General features: G+C 40.1%; 1 protein-coding gene and 1 long non-coding RNA gene across 2 annotated transcripts in view; one reads left to right on the forward strand and one right to left on the reverse strand.

Moving 5' to 3' along the window:
• Window positions 1-841: 841 nt before the first annotated feature.
• The window catches only part of kcnj3a (potassium inwardly rectifying channel subfamily J member 3a), a 33472-nt gene continuing 18758 nt past the window's right edge, over window positions 842-15555 (forward strand). Inside the window, exons 1-2 of the mRNA XM_024287117.2 lie at window positions 842-2633; window positions 4647-4863. Coding sequence (XP_024142885.1) covers window positions 1956-2633; window positions 4647-4863 — 895 coding nt within the window. The 5' untranslated portion in view covers window positions 842-1955. The remainder of the gene's footprint in view (window positions 2634-4646; window positions 4864-15555) is intronic.
• The window catches only part of LOC112155475, a 13976-nt gene continuing 2994 nt past the window's right edge, over window positions 4574-15555 (reverse strand). Inside the window, exon 2 of the long non-coding RNA XR_004946961.1 lies at window positions 4574-4900. This is a non-coding gene — a long non-coding RNA (uncharacterized LOC112155475). The remainder of the gene's footprint in view (window positions 4901-15555) is intronic.

Here is a 15555-nt window from a genome sequence, read left to right on the forward strand (position 1 = left end):
ATGGCAGGCTGCTGGACAGCCCAAATTAATAGTCTTATTTTCTCTTTGCAAACATGTGAATAGTCTCTTCCCCCTAATGAGGAGCAGAATACATAGATTGGATGACCTGTGTCTCCCTGTGCTCATTATAAAAGCACAGACCTGCAGAGGCAGGATAGCTAATGTTCACCTGGAAAATATGATGGCCTGGTGACTGATGGGAAAATGGTTTCCTGTCTGTTCCCCTCAAGAGGGCTGCATCACAGAGCCTCGCAGAGGAACGCTCGGAGCCATCTCAACTTTGCACTGGGCTGCCATGCAGTCATTCATTTGGAAATGGTTATGTCAGGTCTTGGTGCTGTTTTTGGAAGCTTCCTCTCGCGCAGTGCAGGATTCACTCTAGAAATAGAGTTTGGTGCGGCGAGCCACGGGGAGCTACAGGAGGAGAGGGTGGTGGATTTAGCCTGAAACCAGACTAATTCAACAGCATATCGATTCCCTGTGAGCTCGGTTGATCCAGAAATGATGAAAATAACAGACAGATATTTACTTTACTTTTAAGGAATCAAACCGATGCAGTGAAACTCAGAAACAACCAATACTTGTGCATGTGTTCATTTATTCACATTTTTTTCTATAAAAGTGATAATTATGCCATCTGCAAACTCAAACGGAGAAAAAAGGAACAAAGACAGATTGTTTTGGTCCTCCTGCCCCTCCTGTGTTTGAGTGCCTGTGTGAGCCAGGGCAGCAACAGTGTGGGTGTATTCCTCTGTGGCTACAGTTTTCCTGAAATGATAAATTGACTTCAGGTTTTTGTCTGGATTTAACAGTTTTCTGTGACTGTGTGTGGAAGCATGGAGGGGAAGGAGAAGAAAAAAGAAATGGTGATAAGTGGTGTTAGTAGAGGTGGCACAGAGGAACAACCTGACAGCAACTTGAAACGTCTGAAGCATGTCGGATTCTTTTCTTTTTTTGTATTTTCGTAGCAAAAATTGTCACATTTCTGCTGTTTTTTAGCATTGCTGGCAGAAATACTGATTGATCTAACTCCACAATATGCTGCTCACTGTCAAGATTTGAAAGTCATCATTTTTTGCTGCACTTTCACGTGTTAAAAGAATCCTGTCAGATCAGGCAAGCCCCTCTTCCCCCCTCCTCCTCCTCCTCTTCCTCCTCCATGATCCATCTTTGTAGTACCACCAGGCAACAGTGGGCGCACCGCTGAAAAAAGTGCACCGGAGCCGAGCAGAGGAAATAAGGAAAAGAGAAGTCGAAGCAGCTTGAAGCATCTCCGAGAGATCAGTCGATAAATCTCGGAGTGAAGAAGAAGAAGAAGCTGCCCGAAAAGAGCAACCAGCGTCGATGCGCCCAAATCATGACGACAGTGGCTGCATGATTTCTGCCTCCGGCTCGTCATTACTGTCATATGCTGGGCTGCACTTTTATCTCCTATGTTTGCGCACGAAGAACTGGAAACCGAATCCAGCGCAGAGCGCACGGGGAGATTATTTTATTTTTGCTCCTTGGGAATAATTACGCGGAGGCAGATTTATTTTACGCACCGCTGATGGACTTTGAAACTTTCCAATGAAAACTTATTCTGTGAGTACAGTTTTGAGTGTGTCACTAAATAGCCCCCCAGTGATGAGTAATCCACGACGCAGCAACTGAGGAACCTGTAAAACCCGATTGCGCGTTTGGATACTCCGAGCGTCGCCTCGTCTCTTTTCTTTTCTTTTTTTATTTTTCCTTTCTTTCTTTCACATGGCTTCTATCTTCGGCCGTGCAGACACCCCGTGCATTATTCATATTTCATGGCTGTAGAGTGCAGCAACAGTAGTGTGCGGAGAAAAAGAACGGTGCAAGTCTAAGTGGGACGAAGACATCGCACTTTTATCCAACCATTACGCACGGGGACTTCGGACTGCAGCAAGTACACACTGGACTTTCTTTTGCTTTTTCGTCATCGTAGTATGTCTGCACTTCGAAAGAAATTTGGGGACGATTATCAGGTAGTGACCACCTCCTCCAGCGGGTCTGGATTCAACCAGCCTCCTCCGGAGAAAAAGAGGAAGAGACAAAGGTTCGTGGACAAGAACGGGCGATGCAACGTCCAACATGGGAACCTGGGTGGTGAAACCAGCAGATACCTGTCCGACCTGTTCACAACACTGGTAGATTTGAAATGGCGCTGGAATCTATTTATTTTCATCCTCACCTACACGGTGGCTTGGCTCTTCATGGCCTCTATGTGGTGGTTCATCGCATACATCAGAGGGGACCTCAACAAAGCGCACAATGACAAGTACACTCCATGCGTGGCCAACGTCTACAACTTTCCATCAGCTTTCCTCTTCTTCATAGAGACCGAGGCCACGATAGGATACGGCTACAGATACATCACAGACAAATGCCCCGAGGGGATCATCCTCTTTCTTTTCCAGTCCATCCTCGGCTCCATCGTCGACGCATTTCTGATCGGCTGCATGTTCATCAAGATGTCTCAGCCCAAGAAGAGGGCAGAGACTCTGATGTTCAGCGAGCACGCCGCGATTTCCATGAGAGATGGAAAGCTCACTCTCATGTTCAGGGTCGGCAACTTGCGTAACAGCCATATGGTGTCTGCGCAGATCCGCTGCAAACTGCTGAAAGTAAGTGAGAAGACTCTGCTGTGCTCTGCTCGGTCCACACTTTAAGAAACTGATAAAGGCCGACACAATGAGTGCAAACCTTCCTTCTTCTAAATGGCTACAATGACGTGATGCATTTGTTAAATGTCTGTCTTTTTCTTTTCCCTCAACATAAACTCAACATAAAACAAAATTGATTCAACTTGAAGAGCCCAGTTTGAGTCAAAATTATGGATTTTAGAAAAATTAAACATATTTTACAGGTTTAATGATTAACAAATGATTTTCTATTCATATCATATTTTGTAGCTGCTGATTCAATTCATAGTTGATTGATCGATACATTCACTGATCTAAAATTGTATTTCTTGCAAGTATAAATTTAATGTGAACAAACAAACAAGTAAACAGGAATTATTCTAGTTTCATAAAGTTCAGCCCCAAAATAATCCAAACAGACATTATTAGAACACTACTGTATGGTCACATGTCTGATGTTGATCATTTTTTGCTGTTATCACATATGTTGTCCATTGTAAAAATACATTTACTATAACTCAATCCAAATAGTATTTTCCAAAATCGATACAGGACATAATCGTTTGATTTAATTTAAAATGTTATAGGTTGAATAAATCCGGCTCATACAGAGTGATATGGTTGGATCTTAAGAGTATAAATCAATTAATTGATTAATTGTATATATTTTTGCTGAAACTTGACAAAAACTAATTCTACTCATCATCAGACCAGCTTTAGTTGGAGTTTTGGAGTATTTATCTACTTTTTTTTTTAGAAAGAAGCAACAACAGTAAAATACTGAAAATTATTTTTTTATGCATCATAAATTAATTGCTTCCACTTCTTAAATGCAATGACACGTTTGCAGATTACAGAACCCAGCCAGTAAGGCCAAGTGGGCCCCGGATGGTTTAAAAGTGGGCTGAAAATGTGTGCCCCGAATGGATTTGTCGCAGTTTCTGTAGTGGCTTCACCTGTTTGCCCACATTGGCTTAAGTGGGAACTCAGTGGGTTGGCTTGTCTACGGTAGCCACCCTCCCGATGGATGTGTTTCATGCTAGCGAGCGCCACTGTAGCGAGCTAGCGAGCTCCACTGTTTTGAGCTAGCGAGCTCCGCAATGTCAAGCTAGCGAGCTTTGCTGTGGCGAGCTTTGTTGTAGTAACAAAGGACTGTAGTGAGCTCCTCTGTAGCGAGCTCCGCTGTACGAGCTAAACTGTATGAGCTAGCGAGATCCACTGTAGTGAGCTAAACTGTATGAGCTAGCGAGCTTCACTGTAGCGAGCTACACTGTACGAGCTAGCGAGAGCCGCTGTACTAGCTAAACTGTATGAGCTAGCGAGCTTCACTGTAGCGAGCTACGCTGTACGAGCTAAACTGTATGAGCTAGCGAGCTCCACTGTAGTGAGCTCTTCTATACGAGCTAGCAAGCTCTGCTGTACAAGCTAGCTAGCTCTGCTGTACAAGCTAGCAAGCTCTGCTGTAGCGAGCTCCGGTGGATCGAGCTAGGGAGCTCTGCTGTAGCGATCTAGCGAGCTCCGGTGTCTACCAGGCAGCTGACTAGCCTAGCGAGCTAATCCACTGAGCGCCCTCTTAAGCCAATGTAGGCAAACACAGGTGGGACCGTTACAGAAACTGCGGACAAACCCATTCCGGGCCCACATTCTCTGCCCACTTTTAAACCGTATGGGGTCCACTTGGCATTGCTGGTTAGAAAACCATAAACTCTTATTTTAATTAGCCTTTATTATGTCTAATTTCACATTGCCCACTCGCCTCATGAAAATAAACCTGTTCACTCTTTTTTTTGTTGCGTATTCCTTTTTTGTTAAATTATTGGAGCCTCAAATCCATAAAACTATTGTAGTAGAAAATTCCTGATGGGCTGCTAATTCCTTCTGAATACGTTTCAAATAGGAGCAGCTGACACATTGACTAGCAGTCAGCCATCTATGAGCGCTTTCTTTGTTCCCGTTAAACAGCTTTTTCTTTCTTTCTTCTTGATGCCTCCTCAGTCTCGCCAGACGCCTGAAGGTGAGTTTCTGCCGCTGGATCAGCTGGAGCTGGACGTGGGCTTCAGCACCGGGGCAGACCAGCTCTTCCTCGTCTCGCCTCTCACAATCTGCCACGTGATCGACACCAAAAGCCCCTTCTACGACCTCTCGCAGAGGTCCATGCAAACTGAGCAGTTTGAGATCGTGGTGATACTGGAGGGCATCGTGGAGACCACAGGTGAGCCGACAGCAACGCTCTCCATGACCAGCTGTGTCTAAAGATAGATAAGAAAAGACAGAGAGAAAATCTGTTTTACATGTTTGGGCTCCGGGCTACATGTAGGTACAGTAGAGAAACTCTTTAATGCTCCAGTTGTTGTGTGTTTCTGCAACACTCTTGTAGGCAATATTGAGCTGTTTCATGGGTGCTAATCGCTCACAAGCAAGTGGGCTTAATATTGAACACCTGATTGCGTTTTATTGATTTTTATTTTTGCGGCGAACACAAAGGGTTGCTCACAATCAAAGTTGTTAGCATTTATTAATAACAGATGTCCAGGTTTGAGTCTTAAACAAAAGACTTAAACATGTTTTATTGTGTTTGAAGTTAGTTTTCAGGAAATCCACAAATGCCAATTTGTCACACTGGTCAGGTCAACTTGCTTTTTTTTATTTTTATTTTTTGAAATAAATGATATTCACCCTCATTGTGCCTGAATGGTGCTTTCCTTCTGGTTCTCAGAGGGCATACTGATTTGCTCTTCATGGTCCCTTTAGAATGGTGGAATTTCATTTCCAGGATGAGGAATGCCTGGAGTGAAATCCTTCTCTGTGGTCATTTGAAATTCAACCGTTTATTTGACACACTTGATAAAGTGGTATGAGGAGAGCTCCTCTGTGTTATACAGCGCGCAGAGGAGCAGCTGTAATAGACTGGTCGGGAGAAGAACACATATGGAGATGTGACACGGAGGCTTAAAGCCTGAGTCTGCAGATGGTTATTAGTGAGGACGTCCTAATGTTCCTGATTGATAATTATAATACAAATCTATTGCGGTTTTATTGAAGTGCTGCAGCTGATCTAACTTAAGGGAGGACCCATCAGCTCAGGACATGCAGCATTTATACCATATCAGTCTAATGAGACCAGACACATTAAGAAAGTAGCTGTGCATTATTCAATGATTTTGATATTCTACACTATAATGTGCAGCCAGTCTGAGTCAAACTAAAAATACAGTTAATTTGGAGTGAAGTGTGTTGCAAAGAAGATCAAAAAGAAGATCTACCCGTTGGGTTGATAATGTTCAGATTATTCCATTTTATTTACCACTTTTTTCACCTTTGTGCAGTTTTAAGGTGTTAAAATATTTCATTTGGGTGGATAAATTCAAAAGATTTGGCAATTATTTCTTGTTTTTCTTGTGTCAGAGGCATCAAAAATCCTCCCCTCCTAATTCTTTTTTTGATTTTCTGCACATTTGAACTCCTCAGAAATGCCTGCATGCAGGAGCAGTTGCGGTTATGTGAAGTCGGTGGAAATGCTGATGCAGAAACAATCTATAGTTAAAAATTGATGTACAGTGAAAGTCTAAATCCTTGGTCGCTTTCATTTCTGGCCAATGTAACTCTGTTTCCATGGCAACCTCTCCTTGAGTATTCAGGCTTGCAGCACTGCACTAAACTTAGGTTTTTTATTTCAATGGTATAGGAATCATAACACAATTTCCAGAATAAATCGGGCAAACAGGCGATTGCCGAACACCAAATGAGATTGGTGTGTCGGCCGCATCGGCTCGAAGGATCTCCTCCGAGATGTGAGAAGCACACGGAGGGCGGTACTGTACCAAAAAGTGCTCGCCAGAACAGGTGATACAGAAGAGAGAGAATAAGGTGAAATATTTATGAGGCAGCTTGGTGTTTACGAGGGAAAAAAGCTTCCCAGCTAGCAGTGTTATGTGTGGAAATAAAAAGGGAAAAACACCGTCTGGAACACAAGTTAAAATACTCCTCACTGTAGAGCACAGACTCACCATCAGCGGCATGCTGTTCTCACTGCTGGAACAGACACAACCCGTTATCCCTTTTGACAATGGTAACCTTTGTCTAGCTAAGATCGCACACTGAGATTAAGGACCCTTTTTGCACAGGATAAGAAAATCCTCACTTGATTTAAAATGGTCCCAATTAAGCTGGGGCTGATCTGACCTGTGTTTGGGATCCTCATCACAGTCTTTTAAATTAGATCTGACACCAGATAGCACCATATTTTCACCTGGATTCACGTTTTTAGATATTTTGTATGTCTGTCACACAGCTTTAACTATATATGGTTTCTACTGTAAAATCGTTCTCAGTGGACCTTTAGTTACAATTATGCAAAAATCAAAAAGCCTGATTTATTTTTAAGATCATCAGAGAGGCACATCTCACCACTCTCATCTCTAGCCCCTTATGCTTGAAGTGAAAAATAGAAATTTTAACTCTGATAAAATTGTTTTTGGTCTTGCTCAAAGTTGCAAAATTATTAGTCGGATGTTCTTTGTGATTGACAGAAGACGTTGGGACTGAACCTGGATCTAGATCCCTCATTTCTCCTTTTGGAACTCCCGAGCAAAAAGTAAACGTTTCTGTTTTTTTCATAGTTACCCAGGGGTGCGGCTTATAGTCAGGAGTGACTTATGTTTTTTTTTAATTTTTTTTATTTTAACATATAATGGCTCATATATTTGTTATATTCCCACTAAAAAACGGTTCCCTCTAGTGGTTGTTTCTGCTAACAACCACTAGAGGGCGCTTTATGCATCTGACAGTGCCAGAAGAAGAAGTGTCGTCCAAAACAAACATGGAGAAGAATCTGATCGTTTTCCTCTTAAACTTTGATAATTTTCTTATTTGCATCGAAAACTTTATTATTCTTGTTATTTTTATTTTCCGCGTCCTCAAACTAATGCGGAACAGAAAGTCGTCAAACTGGGTTACAGAGAAACGGAAGAACGGATAAAACTGCTGTCATTTATACACTACTCCTGCAGTAGAGAAGGTTTCTAGTTTATGAAACAATTTTGGACCAGCATTGAGAAACCAATTTTACGCGTGTCAAAAGAGGCAGTTGACGCGAATTTGATGTGTGGATCACATTTGGTGTGAACACAGCGTTTACAGATTTGTTCTAAAACGTCAGACTTTTTTACCGAAAATGTGACTTATACTCCAGAGTGACTTATACATGGTATTCTTCTTATTGATTAGACATTTTTTGCTCCTGCGACTTATACTCCAAAAAATAGTTTACCACGAGTTGATTTATGCTACATGAAAGAACTACTACTACAGTGGATTTATTTAAAAGGGACGATAGTTAAGGAATGGCAAAAAGTGTTACCGGACTTGATTCCACTGGAATACCTAACATGCTTAATACATGTAAAGACTGATTATTTTAATTCTACTTGGGGTCATTTATTATAGGTATGTAGAATCTGAAGTGGTTACAATTTTGTTAAGGGTTTTTTTCTGATTTTTTATTTTATTTATTAACTTATATTGTATTCAGACTGAGCTGCTTAAAGTAAAACCAGAGTTTGTTTCCACTGATAGTCTGGAACAAAGTTTCAGTCTGACTATTTGCAAGCAAACTCTTGTCCGGGACCAGGAACCGCACTCTGACTCAAATTTTGAGGTGGTCTCGGTCTGTTTCCATTCGGACTGAACTTTGGTTCGCTCTGAGATTCCTCAGTCTGAATAAGATCGGCTCAAAGAGCGAAATAACTGGACCAAAACGGCCACCGTAGCCTGTCATTAGCGGGTAAAGGTGAAGCAGCGATGCAACAGCAGCTCATTAAAATGTGATCGGATGAATAGAGACTCATAAAAGCAACTATTAATGTGATACATACTGCTTCTCGCACTGTTTCGTCCAACAATCTATATGTCATAAACACCTATCAGCGTACCTCGTAGCGTCTCCGGTAACCACCTTACACCCTGCCTCCGCTGTACCAAAGTTGCAGTAAAAAGTTTTCCTGCCTTTATACAAATTTTCAAAATTGGTCAGCAAAATAAAAAGTTTGAATAAGTGAAGTATCTCCATCTTTCTCTTTTTGTCTTGTTCTGGCCCCATAGCTGCTGGCCAATGACTGAAGAGATCTTTAGTCACATGGTTTTGTTTACCCGGAAAAAATAGTCTGCTTGACTGCAGTCTGAATGTAGTCCAAATGCACAGTTCGGGACTCAGTCCGGAACAATCCTTCTCCCAGTCTGAATACACCCTTAGTTTAGTTTTGTTCAGTTTGTGTGGAGTCTGAACCTGTTAGTGTTTATCTTTGTTTTTGTGTTGTTAAATTTGAAAACTCATTAAAAATTAAAAATAAATTCTTCTCAGGATTGTTGGTGTGGAAGTACTTCCGCATTGATTTCCCAGCATTCCTTTAATTTACACTTTCTCCCGCTAGCTTATAGCTCCTCACAAGCCCAAGCTAACATTAGCGTAGCTTATAGCTCCTCATAAGCCCAAGCTAACATTAGCGTAGCAATGTTAGCAGTGTGCAATATCTGAGCTATCCAGCCGTACAGTTTTTAGCCAGATGGCAGCTTCGTTGAGGAAAATTAAGACGTTAATGGGTCTATTTATCTGCAGGTGGAGTAGAATTGGAGTAAATGGAGACTTTGACCCACCGATGGCAGTTGCTGAGTCACAAAGCCGAGTTTTTTCAAACCACAGGTTTTCGCCTGCTCCTGAATTATCATTTGAATAAAGAAAAACTCAGAAATGCACTTTTAATCTTAAATTATTCTATACATGCTCCACAGCATGATAAAATTATACAAGAACAGGTTAAAAACAGCTATTTTCATTGTTGTGGGTCTTTAAGGAATATTAATAAAAGTCTTATGAAATTACAAGTTGGAGATGACCTCACATCCCTAATGGAGTTGACAGCTGACACAGCACCAGCAGCAAAACACGACATCCTTCCACAGAGAGGAAGGAGTCTAACCATGTCACTACTTAGAAAGCATTTGCATGTTGTATTCCGCCCGTTTGCTCTTCATCATCTCACTTTGCTGCACGTCTCTCTGTGAAAGATAACATTAGTAAGATGTTAGTGTGTGGAACGTCTTAAACACAGCAAGTGGAAATGATAGTGATTACAGCCCGGCTTAATTTGGATGTTTGTGTTTTGCCCTAACACCACTCGGTGATAAATGCAGTTGTTTTACATTTGTTTGGGAAAAAATTGTACTAATTAGATTTAGTGTTTTCTGTAAGCTCATACAGATTGAAGAGGCAGTGACATGTTTTTTACTAATAAGCTGCTGGAAGTGATGAACTAAGCATTTAAGAGGTTTTTACTTTCCCAGGAAGTGTGGCATTTATTTTAATTGTGATGTGGAACTTAGAAGAAATCGTCTTGGAATTAAGCACAATTAAAGCCACTGTTTTGCTGGAGATTATTGTTTACTTCACAGTGCTGACTTTTTATTGCACAGGCAGGAAATCCAAAATCCTATAGCCATAATGTCAGTTTTATTTGACCACATCCGTCCTGAATGAGGGAGTAATTTGAAAAGCAAGTTTGCAAAAACAATAAAAAGGAGGTTCAAATGTTTCTTTTTTTATACTAAAGTCGTTTAATTCTTTGACACCTAAATTTATTTCCAGCTATATAATGTTTTTGATTTCAAGTAGATGCTAAATTAAGGTCTGCATATTTGCAGCAATAGACATCAACGAGTTAATTTGAGTTTGAAAACATGATTTACTTAATAGATGAACATGAAAAAGTGACATTTGTCACAAAACAAAGTTTCTGAAATGTATCTTTGTATTTTATTTTATCAAAGGTGGACTTTTATAGATCAAATAGCATTTTGTCACAATAAAAATTAATAGTGTTTCAATTGTTTTTCTATTTAAATTAATTATATAAAAAAGTGCTACTTAAAGAAAATTGGTTATTTCATTAGAACATCTTAAAGCCATTAAAAGTACTCAATTAAAAATCTGCAGATGCTGTGAAGGTTATTAATAATTTTCATAGCTGAACATAAAAACATGATTTTTTTTGCAGTCATTCGCAGGTTTCTGCAGGACTTATTACACTTTAAATCTGCAGTTTTAGCTACACTCTCCTCAGGGCCCACACCTAATAAAAGGCTCACAATCCTTTGTTTGATTGATTGTCTTGATAAAAAAAATTGATACCGCCGCTCGAACTTTCATCAAAACCATGTAAGGAAATAATGTAAGAAAAATATTGACTGGATTTGAAATGATGGATGGGGAGCATTGTTGTTCTGTTTTGTAAACAAAAACACATTTTTTGAGTATGGATTTTGAAGTTTGTAATTGTGTATGCATATAAACACTTGAAAGATAAATTGAGAGTTTACTTTTTTAAAATTAAATATAAATAAAGTTGCATGCAACCCAAAACTTTTAATGAAATAAAAAAGGTTTATTTGTCCTAAATATATTCTCTAGTCTAAAAAAAAAAATCAACAGTTGATGAAAAAAAACAGACTTTCCTAAATGTTTGAGACTTTAATCTAATTTTTCCCCCCTGACAATTTGAGTGTTTCTAACTGAGTTTTTCAAGATAGAAAAAAAGTAAACAAATAAAGTGGGATCTTAGTAATATTGCAGTGTCAAAGCTTATATATTTAATAAAAAGTAACATCAGTTGCACGTACGGTTTATTTTATGAAGAAATCTCTTAGAACTTCAGCTGTTTAGGCTTTAAAATCTTTACAGGAGATGAATATTTCTGTTTCATTTATTGATTCATACCAACAAAAAGTAGATTAGACAGGACAATCATCAGGAATCCAAACACACAAGATGAATGAACAGTAAATGAAACCACATGCTAACAATACATATGTGGTGTGTGGGAGATGAGTGTGTGGCTCTACCTAGTGTGTACCGAATAATGGCCACAATGATTATATGCAAATAATAGTTTTCAAAATACATGTTGATACCTCCACCAGGCACACAAACATGTTTTCCTTTCATTTGGGTGGTAGGCAGGTAGAAAGAGATCTGCTCTGCAGACTGATGATGTGCATTTGTGGGCCACCCCCAGACCCAAATGAAAAGGAGTCGACCCACATGCAGATGTTCCTTCTATAAACAGCCCTCAGACCCTGAGGCTGAGCCTGGATTTCTAAACTTCATTTTAAATGAGCCCCTGGATTCATACATTTCTAGTCTTGATTTGTACAGTTTTTAGTTTTTAACATTTTTGAAAATATGTAAATATGTAAATTTAATGTGTGGGTCATCTAAACCTCCCATTATCCATCTCCTTTCACACTTTCCAATTTCTGAGTAATGTTAGAGCTGTCGGGTTGAACTGTTTTGAGACAGATGTCAGCTTAGACGAGGAAAACAAAGACGTACATGGATCTATTTGTCTGCAAGTGGATGCATCAGACTGGATCAAACCAGGGAGATTGTGGTTTGTTGTTGTAGGTTCCACATCACACCTACTGGCTTTTATTCCAATTACATATTCTTGTCTGCTCCTGATTTACAACTGTTTGTCACAAACAGGAAGACAGCTGGTTCCACAAAAAGCAGGCTTATTAGTTCAGACAGGAATGAAGCACGGCTAAAAGTCCACAAAGCTAAATCAGAGTCAGACGGGCTGTGGTCAATCACATGCATGGGACCATCCAAGAAGAGAGTCGAGTTGTCAGGGTCCAGGGGAGGGTCAGGGCAGGCAGTAAGCAATCAATCAGAGATGGAGAAGGGTTAGAAACAGGAGATCAGGTCCACAATGAAACGCTCGCTAATGCAGGCATGCAGGGTGGCGCAAACAATACTTCACTCTGAGTGAGGCTCTGTGCAGTGCTTAGCTGAGCGACATCTGGGTAGCGTGTGCTGGGGATGCTGGGAGATGTAGTGTTTCAGTACTCTGGAGATTGCTCCCGCCGGTAACCAGAGAGGGAGGCAGAGCGCTGACTCCTGACAAATTCGTTTTTCACATAAAGCGGACTAGTTAAAACGTGATGCACCGCGTTGTCATGGTAACCGCTTCAATGTACGCTCTACTGCACTCTGCTCTCATTCTTTCCTCTGAGGTAAGTGATTGCAATGAAAAAATAATAGATAGAAAAAAAAGAATCCCCCTTGGTGGTGTTAAAGTAAATTTGAAAGTCTGTTTTAATAAAAAAAACACTTCATAAAGCTTTATTAAAGTTTTATTTTGATCTTTTACTGTAACACAATGTAACAAATTTAAAGAAAATACTTCAAAATAAGGCTTTTTACAGCAATTAGTAGCTTAAAAATATTTGCAATTAAAATGTATTAATTAGATTAATAAATTCCAGGTTACGATTAATTAATCACACACAAAATTAGTCACATTACAGCATTAACTTTCTTTATATATGTCGTCCATCATGAGAAAAATGCCACAAGAACATGTTAAAACACAAAAAGCATGATTTTTTTTTCGTTAGAGTGGACCTAAATAAGTGCAAATTCAACGTTTTTTCAAACATTTTTAATTTCTGGGCAATGACTATTTGCTAATAGGAAATAATAAAAAAAAACAAAACTTTATTTTATTTTATTTTTTTCGTTAAAATCTATTATCAGCTAAATGTAGGATGGAATACGATGTGAAATAACACATAACAAGAAGTGCAAAAAACAACAATACTACTCTTATTGAACTCTGGTCTATTTAATGACTCACGCATTTTTCTGAAGTGCATTTCAGATGTTTTATGTCAGCGATTAAGCTTTAATTTGAACACAAAGGGCACCAAACATCAAGCTTAAACTTTGACATATGTCACATTTCCCATGTTGTTGTAATCCATTGAGCTTTGACTGAATCCAGCATATACTATATCAGGTATGTGCAAGCAGCCCCCCAAATTCAGTGCAGCAACACACTTGTTCGCCCACCGGAATGAAACATCTGCTGCCGCGCAGCAATAAAAACAAGTGATCCTTGTAAAAACGTCCCAACACGGTTCAGTTTGCATGTGTGACAAATAACAAAAAAGTCTGTCTTTAATGGTATGACGTGTTATTATGTTATTGCTGAAAATGTGCACGGCGTATCTGCCAGAAGCAGATGGTGACCTGCCTTTGACTCACAGGCTGATACGGAGCAACTACGTGTTGTCCTAAAATACATTAGAAGTTTCGATAAGTGCCCCATTAACACCAGCGATGCTGTTTAACACTATGGAGGCTTAAATACCAAGCTCCAGGCAATCTGTTCATTACTGAAGCTGATTTTTTTGAGAGCCCAAAATAAACTGTAGCTGCCAGTAACAGACGTTTAGCTTTCTGTGGCTATGAAATTAATCAGCAGCTAAATCCATTTTGTAATTTATGCGAGTCTCCTAGTTTATGTGAAGGCTGTGTAGCGCTGTGAGTGCTCAGGAAACGCAGTGTGCATGTGTATAAAAACGTGTGGGAACGATCCATAAAAATAAGCTAATGATTTATGATATGAAAAAGTTGTTATTGTAAATCTGGGGTTGGGGTTAACCTCACCAGAATAAAAAGAAACAGATTTAAGGTCTGCAACTCCAAGGAGTTTTTAACAATTCAGTAGCTATTAAAAGCAATGACTAGTGAGCGTGAAGTCTACCATCAGCAGAAATGCTTTATCTTGTCTGAAAGATTAAACTTGGAAATGTGTGAAGTAGTTAACTCACTAAAATTCAGGAAATGCGGAAAAAAATCGTATTTATTAGAAATGATTTAAGCAAATGAAGTGGAATAATTTAGGGATTTATGAGCATGATGTTTTCAAGGTGATAAACTCTGCAGTCGTTGAAAAATTTACTGCAAGTTCTGGCAGTTGTTTGCTGGAGGAGTTTTCTGCCTGATTTGTGTCGATTTCTGCTGATACAGCACAGTTATATCTGTAGTAAAGTTGGTGGTAAAAATACTTTCTGAAAAGAAAACTAATAAAATTCAGGTTTACTGACTTTGGTTTCACATGAAACATTTGATTACATTTCCTCCTTTAATTTAGATCTTTTTACTTAACCTTTCTAAGACTTCAGTCACATGCGCCAAAATGCCACAGCACGGCGACCTGAAGTCTTTCAGCAAATTCAGCAGGTGGCTGCGTGGCGACCGGACAATTTTTGACATTGAGTAGTGTCCCCTCCTGGGTACATTTAGTAGATGCACAGTGGCAGTCCAGTAGCAGGCAAGTGGCAGGAAGACAGCAGGATTATAATTGACTAATTGGAGGGTCTCCAAGATCCCCAAAACCGTCCGTTTGGCTGATTTAAGACAGCTACCTTTCTGCCACTGTGCTGCCGTCCTGCTGCCACTGTTTGATTTTTAGAAATCGTAAGGTAGCAGTGCAGGCACTTAATGAGGGCTGTTGGCATGGATCGGAGGATCCGGCGATGACAAGACGTCAATCTGGCAATCCCGGCAACCGTGGGTCCAAATGCAGAGACGGGATTAATGCAGCACTAAACTCACGATGGCGTTGATAGCACCACAATGACTCAAAGACCTACGTATTGACAAATTGCAGTTGATGCTGAGATGAAAATGAAGAAGATGGAACATTGTGCTTTCTTGGGAGGCATGTTATCTAAAAAATTGTAATTGTGTGAATTGACAAGATAATAATGTGTGCTCAAGATCTGAATTGCAAATGACCAGTGGTGCAGAATGGCCCACTTTTTCTATACCCCTGGGCTATCAAGCAGTTGGGACCAGTGGCTCTTGATCTGGACGGCTGCTGTCAGGAGACATTTACACATCGTCCTATCAGAGCTGCTACCCCTCTGTGGCTGCCCAGATATCACCCGATTTCAAAATGGCGTCAACCCCGAAGCCTGACTGCCATCTAACTGCCACCTGACTGCTGCCTGACTGCTGCCTGACTGCCACCTGACTGCTGCCTGACTGCTGCCTGACTGCCAC

Source organism: Oryzias melastigma, linkage group LG21 (assembly GCF_002922805.2).
Source record: "Oryzias melastigma strain HK-1 linkage group LG21, ASM292280v2, whole genome shotgun sequence".
Classification (NCBI taxonomy): Eukaryota; Metazoa; Chordata; class Actinopteri; order Beloniformes; family Adrianichthyidae; genus Oryzias; species Oryzias melastigma.